Source organism: Mytilus galloprovincialis, chromosome 14 (genome assembly GCF_965363235.1).
Source record: "Mytilus galloprovincialis chromosome 14, xbMytGall1.hap1.1, whole genome shotgun sequence".
Lineage (NCBI taxonomy): Eukaryota > Metazoa > Mollusca > Bivalvia > Mytilida > Mytilidae > Mytilus > Mytilus galloprovincialis.
In genome coordinates, this window is record NC_134851.1 from 35,504,467 (window position 1) to 35,519,716 (window position 15,250).

At 33.2% G+C, this 15,250-nt stretch overlaps 1 protein-coding gene across 1 annotated transcript; it reads left to right on the top strand.

Moving 5' to 3' along the window:
• Window positions 1–10,115: 10,115 nt before the first annotated feature.
• Window positions 10,116–13,403, top strand: LOC143059759 (uncharacterized). Its single transcript, XM_076233314.1, has 3 exons — window positions 10,116–10,179; window positions 10,586–10,882; window positions 12,276–13,403. Exons 1-3 carry the CDS (start codon window positions 10,158–10,160, stop codon window positions 13,385–13,387), a joined length of 1,431 nt encoding a protein of 476 aa, XP_076089429.1. The 5' UTR covers window positions 10,116–10,157; the 3' UTR covers window positions 13,388–13,403.
• The last annotated feature ends 1,847 nt before the right edge of the window (window positions 13,404–15,250 follow it).

The window sequence follows — 15,250 nt, forward strand, 5'->3', positions numbered from 1 at the left end:
TGGTCCATAAACAAAAATGTGTATTAGTTCTGTGATAATTGAATATTCATTAAGTTTATTGCTGAATATTCATTAAGTTTATTGCACTTGCTTTTATACGTAGATGACATGGAAAAATGCTACTCTAATAGAGTTGGCAATCATAGAGCATTCATCCATTTTATAACTAAAAGTCTTTCCTTTCCAATTCCACACTTTAATCGAAAGTGCACACTTATACATGTACAAATGTATGTAAGTTAAAACGTTTGAAGCCGCCACATTTGTTTGCAACATGTTATGAATCTGATATTCAGTAGTTGTCGTGTGTTGATGTGGTTCATAAGTGTTTCTGGTTTCTCCTTTTTATTTTTTTTAAAGATTAGGCCTTTGGTTTTACAGTTTGAATTGTTTACCACTAATAATTGTTGGGCCTCTAATAGCTTTCTGGTCGGTGTGATCCAAAGCTCCGTATTGAAGACCGTTTTTTACCTATAATGCCTGGTTTATCCCTCATGAAATTTACTGACCACATATAAATTGTACTAGGTCGCTAACACACCATGTAACTAATAGTACACACATTCCCTTTCAAGTTCAAATAAAGTATAATATAACTCATGGATCATGGCTAGCGATAATGCTCTAGTTCGGAACCTTGTTAGATTAATGATCATTGGTTGTTTGACATACAATGTATGTACGTAATATAACCTTAATGTTTTTGTTATTTGGAATAACTTGGTGCTGATGGTGAATATTTGAAGCATCTAGTAACAGTTCAACCTTTTATGTCCTTTTTAGACTCAGGACGACTTTGAGATTTACTTGAAGTATAATACAGCATTGCTATTGTATAGACGATGTCATATAGACCTCGTTCTGGCCATTTTTGTTCGATTGTTTTATAGATGTTGTATAGCAGTCTAGTACATCTCCAGTTAAGCGGCTTATTTTGATCTTCTGAACCCTCTCCACCGAATATCAAATGGTCGACACCAACTCTCCTCCCACGCAACCGAATATTATATTTAAAAAAGATGTAGTTTTAATAAACTTATAACATTTTATCATTGTTGTCCTTTGACCTTTTGGTTGATATCTATTATGGTGTTCTGGATCTTAACATTTCTGGTTTTAAACATGTTCAGGTCCGGGGGTTGGAACACCCCCTTTTTTTGGCTGATCAATGCATTTGAATGGGGACATATAGTTGGAACCCCCCTTTTGTACTGGGTTGGGAACCCCCCTTTTTAAAATGGCTGGATCCGCCCCTGAATGCCTCATTGTAAACAGACACTTACGTACGTTTAACATCTCACTCGTCTAAAAAAAAATAGGAGTGCAAAACCTAATGCAAGTTTCAAAGGTATGAAAAAGTTCATTAATTTACAGAATATTTGAGTTAAGTTAAATCGACCATTCTTCTATCCCCCACCTACACCCTGATTCTTTCTTCTGTTTGTTCGTTGTTACTTAATAAGGTTGATAGGTGCTATGCACTAGATGACATTAATTGTATCTGAACATATAGAGTGACGTCGTAAATATCAATTGAACATATTTTTACAATAAAAAAAGGGTTTGACTACATTTCCTTCACTTGCAATCAACATAGGAAAGCTACAGGTATTGGTATATTAAAGAATTATAATACTTTATGGAGATAAAATTACGACATTATAACAAGCATTGAATTTCACAAAATTTTATGTAGCTATTGAAAACATCAAATGGGTGCACTTCGTTAATCCTTTCAAATGATTAAAAAAGGCATATGATAATATAAGAAGGAGTATACAGGGATAAAGGAGGATGAGATTATGGAACGGAATCAAATTGGATGGGGAGACTGACTGTAGTAATGGAAGTGGGAAATAGGGACCCTCTTCCATTCCTCCATATTATGTAGTTACTTAGGTATAGAAATATAGTATGATTTTATGATCCTGGCTGAATATACACATATGATCTACACGTATGACGGATCATACATATTTGTCTTTCAATTATTCGGCTTTGAACCTTGCTGATGAAAGTTAGTTTAGAAAAGTCCTTCAGGCGCATCAAATTCAAAAAGTGTTATTCTTATTTTGAACCCTGAACCTGAAACTATAAATAGAATCTTCACATAACAAGTTGGTTAATTATTGTATTATACCCCCGCTTTAAAAAAAAAGTGGGGGTATACTGTTTAACCCCTGTCTGTCAATCCATCCGTCAGTCTGTCAGTCACATGAATATTTTTCAGCGCATTCTCGTCTGGAACTTCAATACAAGGGTTTCTGAAATTTGGTTTCAGGGTTTATATATGTCAGCTATACTGTGTGATGCGTTTTCAGATTTATTACTCAACAAATTCCTGTTTACCGAACACTTACACATGTTTACACTATGAACAGAAGCTCGCAGTTTCACTTGTTTATATACGGTATACCAGTGTTAACTCATTCCAAAGTACTGCCCTTTAAAGTTTCATGACACTAAAACACGAAACCTATCGAAACATGCATTTAATGACATGCGTATTGTCGCGCAAACATGGTTTTATTTTCGCGCTAAAGCAACGCGCCAAACACATTGACAAAGATAACAAAATTATAAGTTATAGTTATTGACAAAGCAAGTCGGTATATAGAATTTAATCTGCACAGCTCAGGTGACCCTTATTAACCCGAGCGACGTAGGAGTTCGGGTTAAAGGGTCAAAGCAAGTCGGTATATAGAATTTAATCTGCACAGCTCAGGTGACCATTATTAACCCGAACGACGTAGGAGTTCGGGCTAAAGGGTCATCCTGAGCGCGTGCAGATTAAAATCTATATAACAGTGGCGGATCCAGGGGGTGGTCCCACGGCGCACCGGACCACCCCCATGACGGACCTCACATTTTTTTAAGGTGTCTATTTTTTCAATAACTAGCTAATTAACAAATTAACACTTAAAGATTAATCCTGTCATCGCACTAATTGGTTATGGATTACCTGGATACCTGGAGGTGTCACAATGATAGAATACGGATCAATGCGTTTCACCTGTATACATGTAATTAGATTGTCAAAACAGCTCCGAAATGATGTCGTCGCAAAATTTCAACAGAGAGACGTCATCCGAGTCCTCAACATTACATGCCTCAATAACTAACTTTCAATTTTTGATTACACTGGTCGTAGTGAAAAACTGTACGGACTTTAGACATCGTAGCAGCTTATAAATCTGTCTCAGTTGTAAAAAAAGCTCTAACCGATGTACGCAAAACTATCGACGAACAGTTTAATAAATGGTTTGCAGAGACCGAAGAACTTGCAAAGACCGTCGCTGTAGAGCCCTCAATACCTAGACGGTGCGGTCGACAAACCCAACGGGAAAATTGTCCTGCAGACACACTACAAAGGAGTAGGTCCGGTAAGGACCGATTTTGGCCTCAAATTTCAGGTTCATCTTACGAAAGATTTTGACCTCTTTTTAAACACTTAAGTGTCTATTTCATTTGAATCAATTAATTTACGTGAAAGATTTTAACTGATTTAGTCATTAAAAACAACCCGATTCAAGCTCAAATATGAAAAAATCTACCAAATATGCCGAAAAATGTCACTTTTCAGATGATTTTAGTCAAAAATGAAAGTGGCCGCATCCGTGTTCATCCTCAACCTTTATATATGTTATGTATTATCATAAAATACAACTTACTTTTCAATATTATGGATGAACACGAATGCGGCCACTTTCGTTTCACACGAAAACTGTCTAAAATTTAACTAAAATGCTAGAATTGTGAAGATTTCAGTAATTTAGCATGACTTAATGGTACTAGAACCCGACATATGTGCATTGTTTTGTCAAAAACAGCCCATATTTATGTAGCAGAAGCATTCAACTGTCCAATAAATAACTAAAAGTTTACATTTTAACAATTTTGTAAAACTGCTATATTTTGGGGCCAAAAAGGGGTCTTACTGGACCTTCTCCTTTACTACAGACGTGTCATCGGTATCCCAATCTTGACGATGTACTGAGTGGCACGGAAGCAAGATTTTCGCGCCTTACATCAACAGCAATTCAAGCGCTGAAGTTGGTACCGGCATTTGTACAAAGCGCAACATTTGATGAAATTAAACATTTTGTAGACTTTTACCATACTGATTTGCCGAGTCCATCTAGAATGCCGACTAGAAAAGACTTGCGAGTCAATGCTTTCAAAACCAGAAACTGTAGCCAGTGCTCTGAAAGTATGTTGCAAAACAGACTTTCCAAATATTTCTGTTATCTTAAAAATCATAGCTACCATGGGAGTGACGAGTTGCAAATGTGAGCGCTCCAACAGTGAGTTATCACTTTTAAAAACTTACCTGAGAACAACGTTTAAACGGACTTGCGTTGACGCATGTGCACTACAGTTTGGAACTAAACATAAAACAAATTATAGATAACGTTGCAAGGAAACAACCACGATGAATGATGTTGAATGACCTGATAAACGACTCTTTGTTAAATTAGTAAATTTTGAACAATTTTACGTAGAACTATTTTTACCGATTCGGGTACATTTTAGCCAAACTTTTTTTTACAGTTTGCCTAATTCAGATGATAGTTGTATGTTGTGCTATTTTAGATTGCAAGATATTGTATAGAGTATTAAATAAAAATCAGTTTTAGATGTCTTTAAATTCCTTTACCTAGGAATATTATACCGATTTGATTGGCCAATAACTGTTTTAACACATGACGTCATTAATTTACGTGAACGTTTTAGATGAGGACGATTTTCCGCAATCCACGGATCCAAAGAAAGGGGGAAATACGACTTTCATTGGTGAGTTTTAAATTGACAACTTTTTTGGGGTTTAGACTTTTTGTAAAATTGCGATTTAATGGTAGATTTTTTCTTAATGTTTCTGTTTAATCTATTCCCATTTTATTTATTTAATAAGTGACGATTAAGACTTTGACAATTTGAGTACCTTCAAATCGTTGTATGAAAAAAAAATCATAACTGAAAGGGTTATGGAGTTTATATTAATTGATTTTGAATATCTTTCGATCATGTGCTTTAATAGAAAAAGATAAACCGAGGAAGATGTTATATTACCTAAATTTTAAATGTTGAATAAACAGAAAATACGTTTCTCTTTCCAATCTTTTCCTCCCCCTCCCCCAAATTTCTTTGTATCTACTGTATTATTTTTAAGACACGTCCATCTAAATGAAGTCCGATTGATCTCCAGCTAATCTCCTTGTTTTAAAACAAACTTAAATATGACCCCTTTAAATTCGATCCAAAAATATGGGGAATAGATATTGAAAAAGTCGTTATATTAAATTCCATTGAGTCTAAAACTAATCCAAATCAGATTTCTTTTATTCGGATATTCTTAGATACATTTATTTTTTGGCGGAAATGACCTAACATTGTTTTAACTCTCTTTCTGACTTTAGATTTATGTTGTACGCAAAATATAATAAAAAATTTATGTTCAAGCTAAGATAAAAAAAAACCGCATGAGAAACCTTTCTTTTTTCCTATTTTGAAACTACGATGTTTGTACAAAGTTAAAGGAGTAGGTCCAGTAAGACCCCTTTTTGGCCCCAAAATATTGCAGTTTTACAAAATTGTTAAAATGTTAACTTTTAGTTATTCATTGGACAGTAGAATGCTTCTGCTACATAAATATGGGCTGTTTTTGACAATACAACGCATATATATCGGATACTAGCACCATAAAGTAATGCTAAATTACTGAAATCTTCACAATTCTAGTATTTTAGTTAAATTTTACACGGTTTTCGTGTAAAACGAAAGTGGCCGCATTCGTGTTCATCCTTAATATTGAAATGTAACTTGTATTTTATGATAATACATAACATATATAAAGGTTGAGAATGAACACGGATGCGGCCACTTTCATTTTTGACAAAAAACATCTGAAAATTGACATTTTTCGGCATATTTGGTAGATTTTTCATATTTGAGCTTGAATCGGGTCGTTATTAATGACTAAATCAGTTAAAATCTTTCGCATAAACTAATTGATTCAAAAGAAATAGACACTTAAGTGTTTAAAAAGTGGTCAAAATCTTTCGTCAGATGAACCTGAAATTTGAGGCCAAAATTGGTCCTTACCGGACCTACTCCTTTTGTCGCGATTTCAAGGCAGAAGTCGGATTCGGGGGTGGGGACGAACATATCGTTCACCCTAGGATTGGACAAAGTATCGTGTTTTGCCTTAAAATCGTCAATATTGTTTAGTCTCGCTACACTCGGTGATATATTTTTTTAATTTGATAGAATAACGCCCCTGTCAACATCTAGGAACCGCCCCTAAAGGTAAAAATAGATTTGAACTGTGCAGTATATCTGAGGTAGTTAATGCACACATTTGCTGTGCATTATCCAGATTATAGTACAGTAAGAACAAAGAGATTTTGCCCATGTCATGTGTTAAGTATTCTTAACAAACAAAACATATACACAGACGAATGTCAATGAACACAAATGATGTATATGAAGTGTATTGTTGACAGTTGGAAGTCCATCTACTTTTTCTTTGTACCAATATTCATTGTTATGTGACTGTGTCATTTTTCGACCTATTTTTTTTATTTTCACTTCGTATCTTGTCCTTTGCTTCTCTTTTCTTCATTTTTGGTTCAAGTGTATTGTTTCTCCATTGTGTGATAAAAAAATAGTATTTTGTTGGCGTGCCGATTTGCTCTTTAGACTTATAATTGTTGTTCATTCTTTTGATTAATTTTGTGTATTTATTTATTGTGATGTTTTTTCCTTCTCATTTTCTTCTTAATTAATCATTTTATCTACGTGTTATCCTGTATTTTTTAAACTATGCTAGAAAATCAGTTTAATGTCATTTGAAATGTTTACAGGAAAAGAGAGGTAACCAATAAATATGTAATGCAAAATAACGGATAACAACTTCGTTTGTATTGAAATGAAACAACTATCAAACAAAGACTTAATCTTCATGTACGTAAATTCGATTACTAAATAATATGTTATGTCTCAGTCAAATGTTAATGATTTTGTGTTTTTGAACTTCAATTAAAGTTATCAACACCTTAACCAAATGGGAAGTGCATCATAATTATAATATCCCTACTACTAATTCATAGCTCTAAATTCAGTGATCCCAAGTTGTAATCGTTTCATATTTGACCTAAACGTGACGTACATAAAATTTAAACGTTTATACAACTTCACTCAAAAGTAAAAAAAACAAAACATTTAAACACATGTCGTTTATGTAACTTGGATATTTTAACCCCGTGTGTATACTATCCGTGACTTGAACAGGATGCACATTAATAATATTTTATAATTTCCATCTTACTTCTATCTGCTATGTAGTGAATGCAAGTTGAAGTCCTATATCGAAGAGTAGACACAGTCTAGATTGGCCGGTAGTCAGGCTTACTAGTTGGTATATGATATATTGCCTTCCTGATAAGTGTTGAATGCCGTACGGTGACTTACGGTTGTAACATGTAAAATTTACGTTGTATGGTCTCTTGTGATTAGTTACCCCATCAGTAATCATGTCACGTCTCCTTATCTTGTATTTTTAAAAGAGCTTAATAAGTTACCACAGGTGTTGGTTTTTTTTTTTTGGTTTTTTTTTTCGCTTTTTTCGAAAATTGGGTTTAGAATTTGGGTGATTTGATTGTTTTTGTCAATGCATTCACCATTATTGACCTTGCGGTTTACATTTTTGTGCCGGTTTAATTTTTTTTTGCCGAACAGTAGGCTCAATAACATGCATTTTGATATATATGAAATAGAATACCCGACTCCTATTGATTCCGTGCCAGTCACCATTGAAGGCTGTTTACTTAAAGTCCAGCGGCAAATATTTCAGGCGCATAAAACAAGTTAACACACATTGGACACTTTAGCCTTCTTTCTTTTTTTTATTGACATATAATGTTTCATATATGCACTTAACAGATGTAGTGTCTACCCAAATAAAATTGAGAACGGAAATGGAGAATGTGTCAAAGAGACAACAACTCGACCATGATGAGCAGACGACAGCCGAAGGCCACAAATTATATGTCTTCAATGCAGCGAAAAACTCCTGCACCCGGAGGCATCTTTCAGATGACCCCTTAAAAGCTAAATATGGCATAATCAACATTTGAAATCGTTTTATAATTAACGTACACGCAACGTAGATACTATCGTTTTCTTTTTGAAAATATATAACTTAAAAAAATTATCAAAAAATATTTTATTTAATATGCAACTACATGTATAATATCTGAATATCGTGTGTACATTATCCGTGACTTGAACCGGATGCACTCTAAAATAATATTTTATCCTTTTCGTTATACTTCTCACACTTTCTATGTAGAGATTACAAGTTTAAGAACTAAAGGTATTTCAAAAAGTAGACAAATGACCTATAATAGATAGGCCAAGGGTATTACAATGTATGGTATTCATGCTAATTCTCAGTTTATCAAATTTAAAAAAAAAGTTTAGTCCCTTTGTTTTTCTATTAGGACAACTGTGTGTGGATGAAAGAGCTCTCAGTTTGATTGTTTCAGTCAACATTTTTGAACTTTTAACGACTCTTGACGATTTACAAAATGCTTGCATGAATAAGACACTATTGAGTGTTGAAGACTTAGCATGTACATGTATGTTGCCCTCTAGATAACTTTTGATTATATTTTGTAGTTGGGTTGCTGTCTCATTTATGTTTTCTCAACATCTCCTTGTATTCATCAGGAAAAAAACTGATCGACTTCTTTTAAAATACAGGATCACTTACTATTGATTGGTGTTTGCTTATTGTTCAGTTGCAAATATTTCATGCATATTCAGTACGAAACACAATATGTGCAATATGACCATACGCAAATATAATAATGTAAGTTTACAGTATTTCTTATAAAGACACGCGTATGCTTACCGCCATAAAGAGGGGTCTGAATAGAAGTGCTTTATTTCTGTATTCTTTACTTTTTAGCAAATTATATGTTCCCCACAAAAAAGAAAATGTTCATGGAAATAAATGTAAATAGAATTTTGTCCCCTCCAAAAAAAAAACCAACACCAAAAACAAACCTGAATGCCTCCTAATAAAACAAATATTGTAAACTTTATATTTTTTTTACTCTTTTATGTTAGTAATGAACATGTTCCAAGTTAGAAGCCATTCAGTGATTGATTTGTTGCTATAATATCATATTTGGTTTTTTTTATGTAAATTTTAATGTCATCATTGTTATTAATACAGTTAATTTTCATGCCTTTGGCCTTTTTTTTTGGTGTAATTTTGCTTTAATAAAAAATATAGTTTTCATTGTTTCATAAATAAATCAGGCTGTTATTATTCGCGTTTTTTTTTTATATTTGTCTATTTGGTATGCATTTTGTTCATTTGATGAAGGCCGTACGGTGACCAATATTTGTTAGCTTCTTATTCATTTGGTATCTAACGATGAGTTATTGGCAATCATTCTACGTCTGCTTATATTTTTATGTTATGTTTCATGTTTCATGTATGCAATAACCGGATGCATTTTATTTTTTATCAGCTCCAATTTTGGTGGTTGATCTTTGCAATCGAATCATATTTGATATATACTTCTGTTATGTTGAGTCCTATGATCATGAACCAACGACAAATACTGGACACTGTAATTCTTCTTAGTTTTCCCGTAATTTTTGGATGGTCTTAGATTAATCACAAACCAAAAAAAAAATAAGAAAATTTGTTGAAGTTTCACAATAAGATCTTGAAAGTGACATTTTAAATTTATTCATATGCAATCTGATTAAAATTTAGATATAGCCTTACTCGTGTTCTCATCTAAGTCAGATATCGTTATTTTGATAAGATTTGTCCTATATATCGTTACTTGGTTCGAAATATCCAATATCCAATATGAACAATCGTATGTGTTATTCTAGTTTTGCTAAGCTAATTATTGAACACATTTCTTTTTATCAAAATAACTTAAAGTGCCAAATGGAGGTTAATAGTGAGTATAGCGTTATAGGCTAGTAAGCTAACAATTTACGTAGACGTTAAACAAATACATAAATAGGTATGGCCTACATCTGTAGAAGATAACATCTCAGACTATATATACCAATACTATGAAGGAAAAGTCAATAAGAAGGAACACACATACATTTATAAAACAAAGATGGAAGGACGACAAATTTGTTGTAAGTTGACATTAAAAGGAGAATGTATATTGTATTCACATGTATTTTACAATTACAATTAAGTTTTAAAGATTTTCGATGGCACCTATAGTTTGGAAGAGAAAATTAAAATTATTGGTCAAGTATGTACAAAATCACAATGAATCTATTCCGAAAATAAATATATATATGTAATAAAAATGTGAGACTAATATTGACGTACGTCAAATGAATCGCTTTAATTATACGATTGTTTAGTTTTAAATTAAGTACAGCTTATTTGAAAAAAATAAAGAATAGAGGTAACCGATGAGTTAAAACAAGCCAACACGAATTAATACATTTTTGATTTTTTTTTTTTTTGTAGCATAATATAAAGAAGCAACTAATAGTGTAATACATTAATCTATTGATGTTTTGATTTCAGTTTCCTTTCTCTTTGTCACTTTTGTCGATTCGTTCCTATTCAGTACGCTGGACAGAGCGAAGGTGCAAGTGCTTCTTACTACTGGTGACCAGTCGAAGAAGTTATCACAAGAAGCAGATCTGTATCCCTTGCATGACAATAATAATTTGCCTCAAATAAATATCAACAAGAACCAGCGTTATCAGACGATGGAGGGTTTTGGCGCCGGTTTGTCGAACTCAGCTGCCTCTGTAATCTACCACAGTCCAAAAAGACATGAAATTATGAGACAACTTTTTAGCCCTACAGATGGAATTGGTGAGTATTATTTTTCTCTTCAGTATAGTTTACTAAGACTACATCCACACGGTGGGCTAGGCCTTTAATATCACGGACGTTAAACCTGTGGATATGATAAGTCTTCTTCGGTTTTGAGTGTATGCGATACCCACAGTTTTTGTCTCTTATTTCTAATTTGTAAAACAAATTTACCATGTTTTTGTTATCGGTTAAAGGTAAAATCACAAAAAATACTGAGCTCCGAAGAATATTTAAAACGTAAAGTCCCTAATCATATGGTATAATCAAAAGCTCAAACACAACACACCGAATGGATAACCAGTTTAATATTCCTGACTTGGTACAATTAGTTTCTTAATATAAAATAGTAGGTTAAACCTGGTTTTATAGCTAGCCAAATCTCTCACTTGTACGCCAGTCGAATACTATTCCATGAGATTGATAACAATGTGTGAACAAAGCAAACAGACATAATAGATATCAAATATAGGTGTACAGCAGTCAACATGATTGTGTTATAGTTATAATCTTAATAATACTAAACAACAAACAAAAATGTAACAAAGAAGCAGAAAAAAAGGCATATAGAAAACCACTGTTTTCTCTTATTTCTTACAGTATACACTCAAAAAAGTTCAATTACTATGTATTATCATTTATGATTATTAACTGTAGTTCGACATTTACACCGAGTGTGAAAATACTTTTCTCTAATTTTTCGCTATTTTTACATTTCTTGATCGGTGTGATAAAAATATTTCTCCTCACTAGTGAAAAATTGGATCTCTGCAAATGATTGGTCGAAATTTTCTTGGTTTTTTATCTGAATTGTCCTATTGTGACATTATAAAAAGTGGCAACCATACCTGATGACGTCACATACAAACTGTCTTCAAACCTTTAAAAAGGAGGGATAAAAATTCTTAAAGAAACAGATTTCAACATGATAACTCGTGTATTACGATATATCGTCAGTCTCAACAGTTACATTTAGATTATTTAAAAAGCCCGGCAAGCCTCGCCTTTTAAATAGTAAAATTCAATTGATTTTCTACCTTTAAGGCGGTACGACGAAATAGAGAAAGCAATACACTTTAGATGACAAATGATAATATTTTTATCGCTAATTTACCTATGACGCCGTTTGCATTGACAACGGCGTGTGCGCCATAGTTTCCAGTGAAAATTTTTCATTTAACTCTACCATGATATGAAAGGAAATTATCAGTTATTAAGATAAAAGACAAATTTCTAAAGTAGCGATAATTATCCGTAATAACAAACACAATTTCAAGCAAATCACAAAATATGTGTGCCACGTTTTTATTACTGCTTTCATAAAATTGATATTAACCATAATGTTCTTAGTATTTTATTGTATATGTAAAAGTATTGCTGTTTTCTTTTGTAGGTGTGTCATACATAAGGATAACAATGGGCGGATCTGACTTTCAAGCTGTCCCTCCATATACATACAATGATATACCCAATGGACAAACAGATTTCCAGATGAATCACTTCAGTATTCAAAAAGATCGCGAATTCTTTATTCCTATCATAAAGGAAGCATTGAGTCTTAATCCGTCTATGAAAATAGTTGCTACACCTTGGAGTCCTCCGGCATGGATGAAATCGACCAATACTTTATACGGCGGCGATTTTCATCAAGATTGGGACGGAAAATACCAACAGGCTTTATCTCTATACTTTGTAAAATTTATTCAAGCATACAAAGCAGAAGGGATAGATATAACTGCAATTACAATTCAAAATGAGCCTCGTTATCAAACAAGTGGTTACCCAACCATGACAATGTCTTGGCAGATACAAAGAGATCTTATTAAATGGCATATGGGACCACTGTTTCGACAAAATAATATTAACACTAAAATTCTAATTCTTGACCATAACTGGGATCTTCACGAGTATCCGGAAAACATTCTTCGAGACAATGATGCGAAACAATATGTTGGGGGCGTGGCATGGCATTGCTACGCTGGGGACAAATCTGAACCGGAAAGACTTCATTCAAAATTTTCAAATATTGACCAGTATTTTACAGAATGTTCTGGTTTTGCGGCTTCACCTGATTTTAAAGGCAACTTGGTTTGGAATTTTGACAATCTTTTCCTTCACCAACCAAGAGTATGGGCTAAAGCAGTTTTATTCTGGAATATTGCCCTTGATCAAAATCACGGACCTATGGTCCAGGTTCAAGGTTGCAAAGATTGTAGAGGTGTGGTAACAGTTTATTCCGGGTCTGACCGGTACCAAAAAGAGGTTGAATACTTCATCATAGGGCATTTGTCAAAGGTAGTCAAGACACAAGCAGTCAGAATCGATTCAACTGATAACGTGAATGGTTTGCGATCGGTTGCGTTCGAAAATCCGCTTGGAACCATTGCCGTTGTAGTCTTGAATACTCAAGATCAAAGCAAACAATTTGCACTGAATTTTAATGGAGTCCGTTATTCGTACAATTTGCCCGGAAAGTCAGTTGTATCTTTCCTTTATTCTCCCTAATAAAATGTAGAATTGATACATTGTTAATTAGTCAAGGATTTCGTTACCACTAAGCACTTTGTCGAAAACGGGATATTGTATCCTAAATTTTATGTTTCTACTGTTTTAACGTTATTGATGCTTGTGCCTCTACCTTTTTTATTGAATACTGCTAATTTTAACTGATTTTACCGTTTGAATTCTAAGTGCTTATCTCAAGTCCAATGTTTTGTTAAAAATTATGTCCTTAGTCATGTCTATTGAGTTGGTTATACATTTTATATGTCTAGACCAGCTTTTGTCGTCTATACTGTATGGTATATTTTTTTCATAAGCAATCACACCACATCTTCATATTTTATTGATAGTAAATTTTTGCTCCGTCTTTAGTTTTCTTTTTGTCGGTTTATGTTCGACTTATGAGTTCGAATGTCCCTTTGGAATCGTTCGCCTCTCTTTGATATATAGAAAGCATCTGATTCTTTGTAATTAAATCTAAATTAATAAACGACGAATTCATCTATTGTATATGTTGTGTACAAGATGTAAGTTTGTAAAAACTGTAATTTGTACAGAGATTTTGTATACATGTTATAAGTTTGTTGACACATACCTTCTTGCATCAGGTCTATAACTTTATCTTCTAAAATGTATCAGTTTGATGTCTTAAATTTAACCTAACATTTAGTGCCTTGCTCTTTGTCCTCAAATTGGAAATGAAAACACCTGAATTGTTTAAATTCTAAAAAAAAAAAATCTGTATATTCCAAGCACATATTCATAAAAAAAATACTTTTTATGTTCTTATAATATTTTAGTATCAATGCTCATTATTAGACTGTATCATATAGTTTTTGAAATTTGACAGGAATATGCCAAACAAAAGACTGTGTGCTTGCATCAATTTGTTGTGTTAACCGGTTCATAAAACACTGACAACTTGTACAACAATAAAATTTGTACACAACATATATATATATACATGTAATTGCAAACTAGCAACAAACAGCGTTATGAACGCTCAAAATCTACGATCTGCTACAGAAACACTCATAATCAATAACCTGCTTTAGGAACGCTAAAAATAAACCATCTGCGTTAGGAATGCTCAGAATCAACCATCTGCTCAAGGAACTCTCACAATTAACTATCTGATTTAGGAACATTCAAAGCAAGAATGTCCTTAAGGAACACTCAAAATCAAACATCAGCGTCTAGAACACTCAAATCAACAATCCAATTCATGAACGTTCAAACTCAACCATGTGCTAAAGGAACGATCAAAGTCAACAATCTGCGTCAGAAATGCTCCAAATCAAAAGACTGGGTCAGAAACGACAAAAAAAAAACAAACAAAAAAACCAACAATATGCCGCAGGAACCAGTGTCTGAGTAAAAGGTTGATGAATAAGTTGAATTTCAAAGAACGTCTCGCCCTTTTTTTCAAAAAAGTTTATCGGAAGGTACCAAAACCTTGTTGGTAAATATTCCGTATCAACTTCACAAATAATACATGAGGGTCTTGAAGTATATATCATGAGTAATGACGTTGTTTATCATCTTGTTTAAAGTATTTTTTTATTTGTCTTTATGAATATTACTTTTACTGTTTAGTATGATTTTAGTGATATACTTTTGACGTGGCTTTGTACTTATACATCACGGCATTGTGGTATTGTTCTATGGTAAAACCTTTGTATTCTTTTTTTTATTTTTGCTAATTTGCTTTGTATATATACCTTGTTGCGTGTATGCGGTTTTTTATTGTTGTTATATATGATGTTGCTCTATACTTACCTAAACATCCCGTCATTGCGTTATTGTGTTATGGTGAAAATTGTATTTTATGTTTCATTTCTGCTGATGTGCTTTGTATGTAGGCGG

What these genes read in the sequence shown, in the direction of transcription:
- LOC143059759 (XM_076233314.1), top strand. Translation starts at nt 10,158, where the DNA reads ATGGAAGGACGACAAATTTGTT. An exon ending in GGAAGGACGACAAATTTGTT is followed by an intron (nt 10,180 to 10,585) that starts GTAAGTTGACAT and finishes TTTTGATTTCAG; the next exon opens with TTTCCTTTCTCTTTGTCACT. An exon ending in TAGCCCTACAGATGGAATTG is followed by an intron (nt 10,883 to 12,275) that starts GTGAGTATTATT and finishes TTTCTTTTGTAG; the next exon opens with GTGTGTCATACATAAGGATA.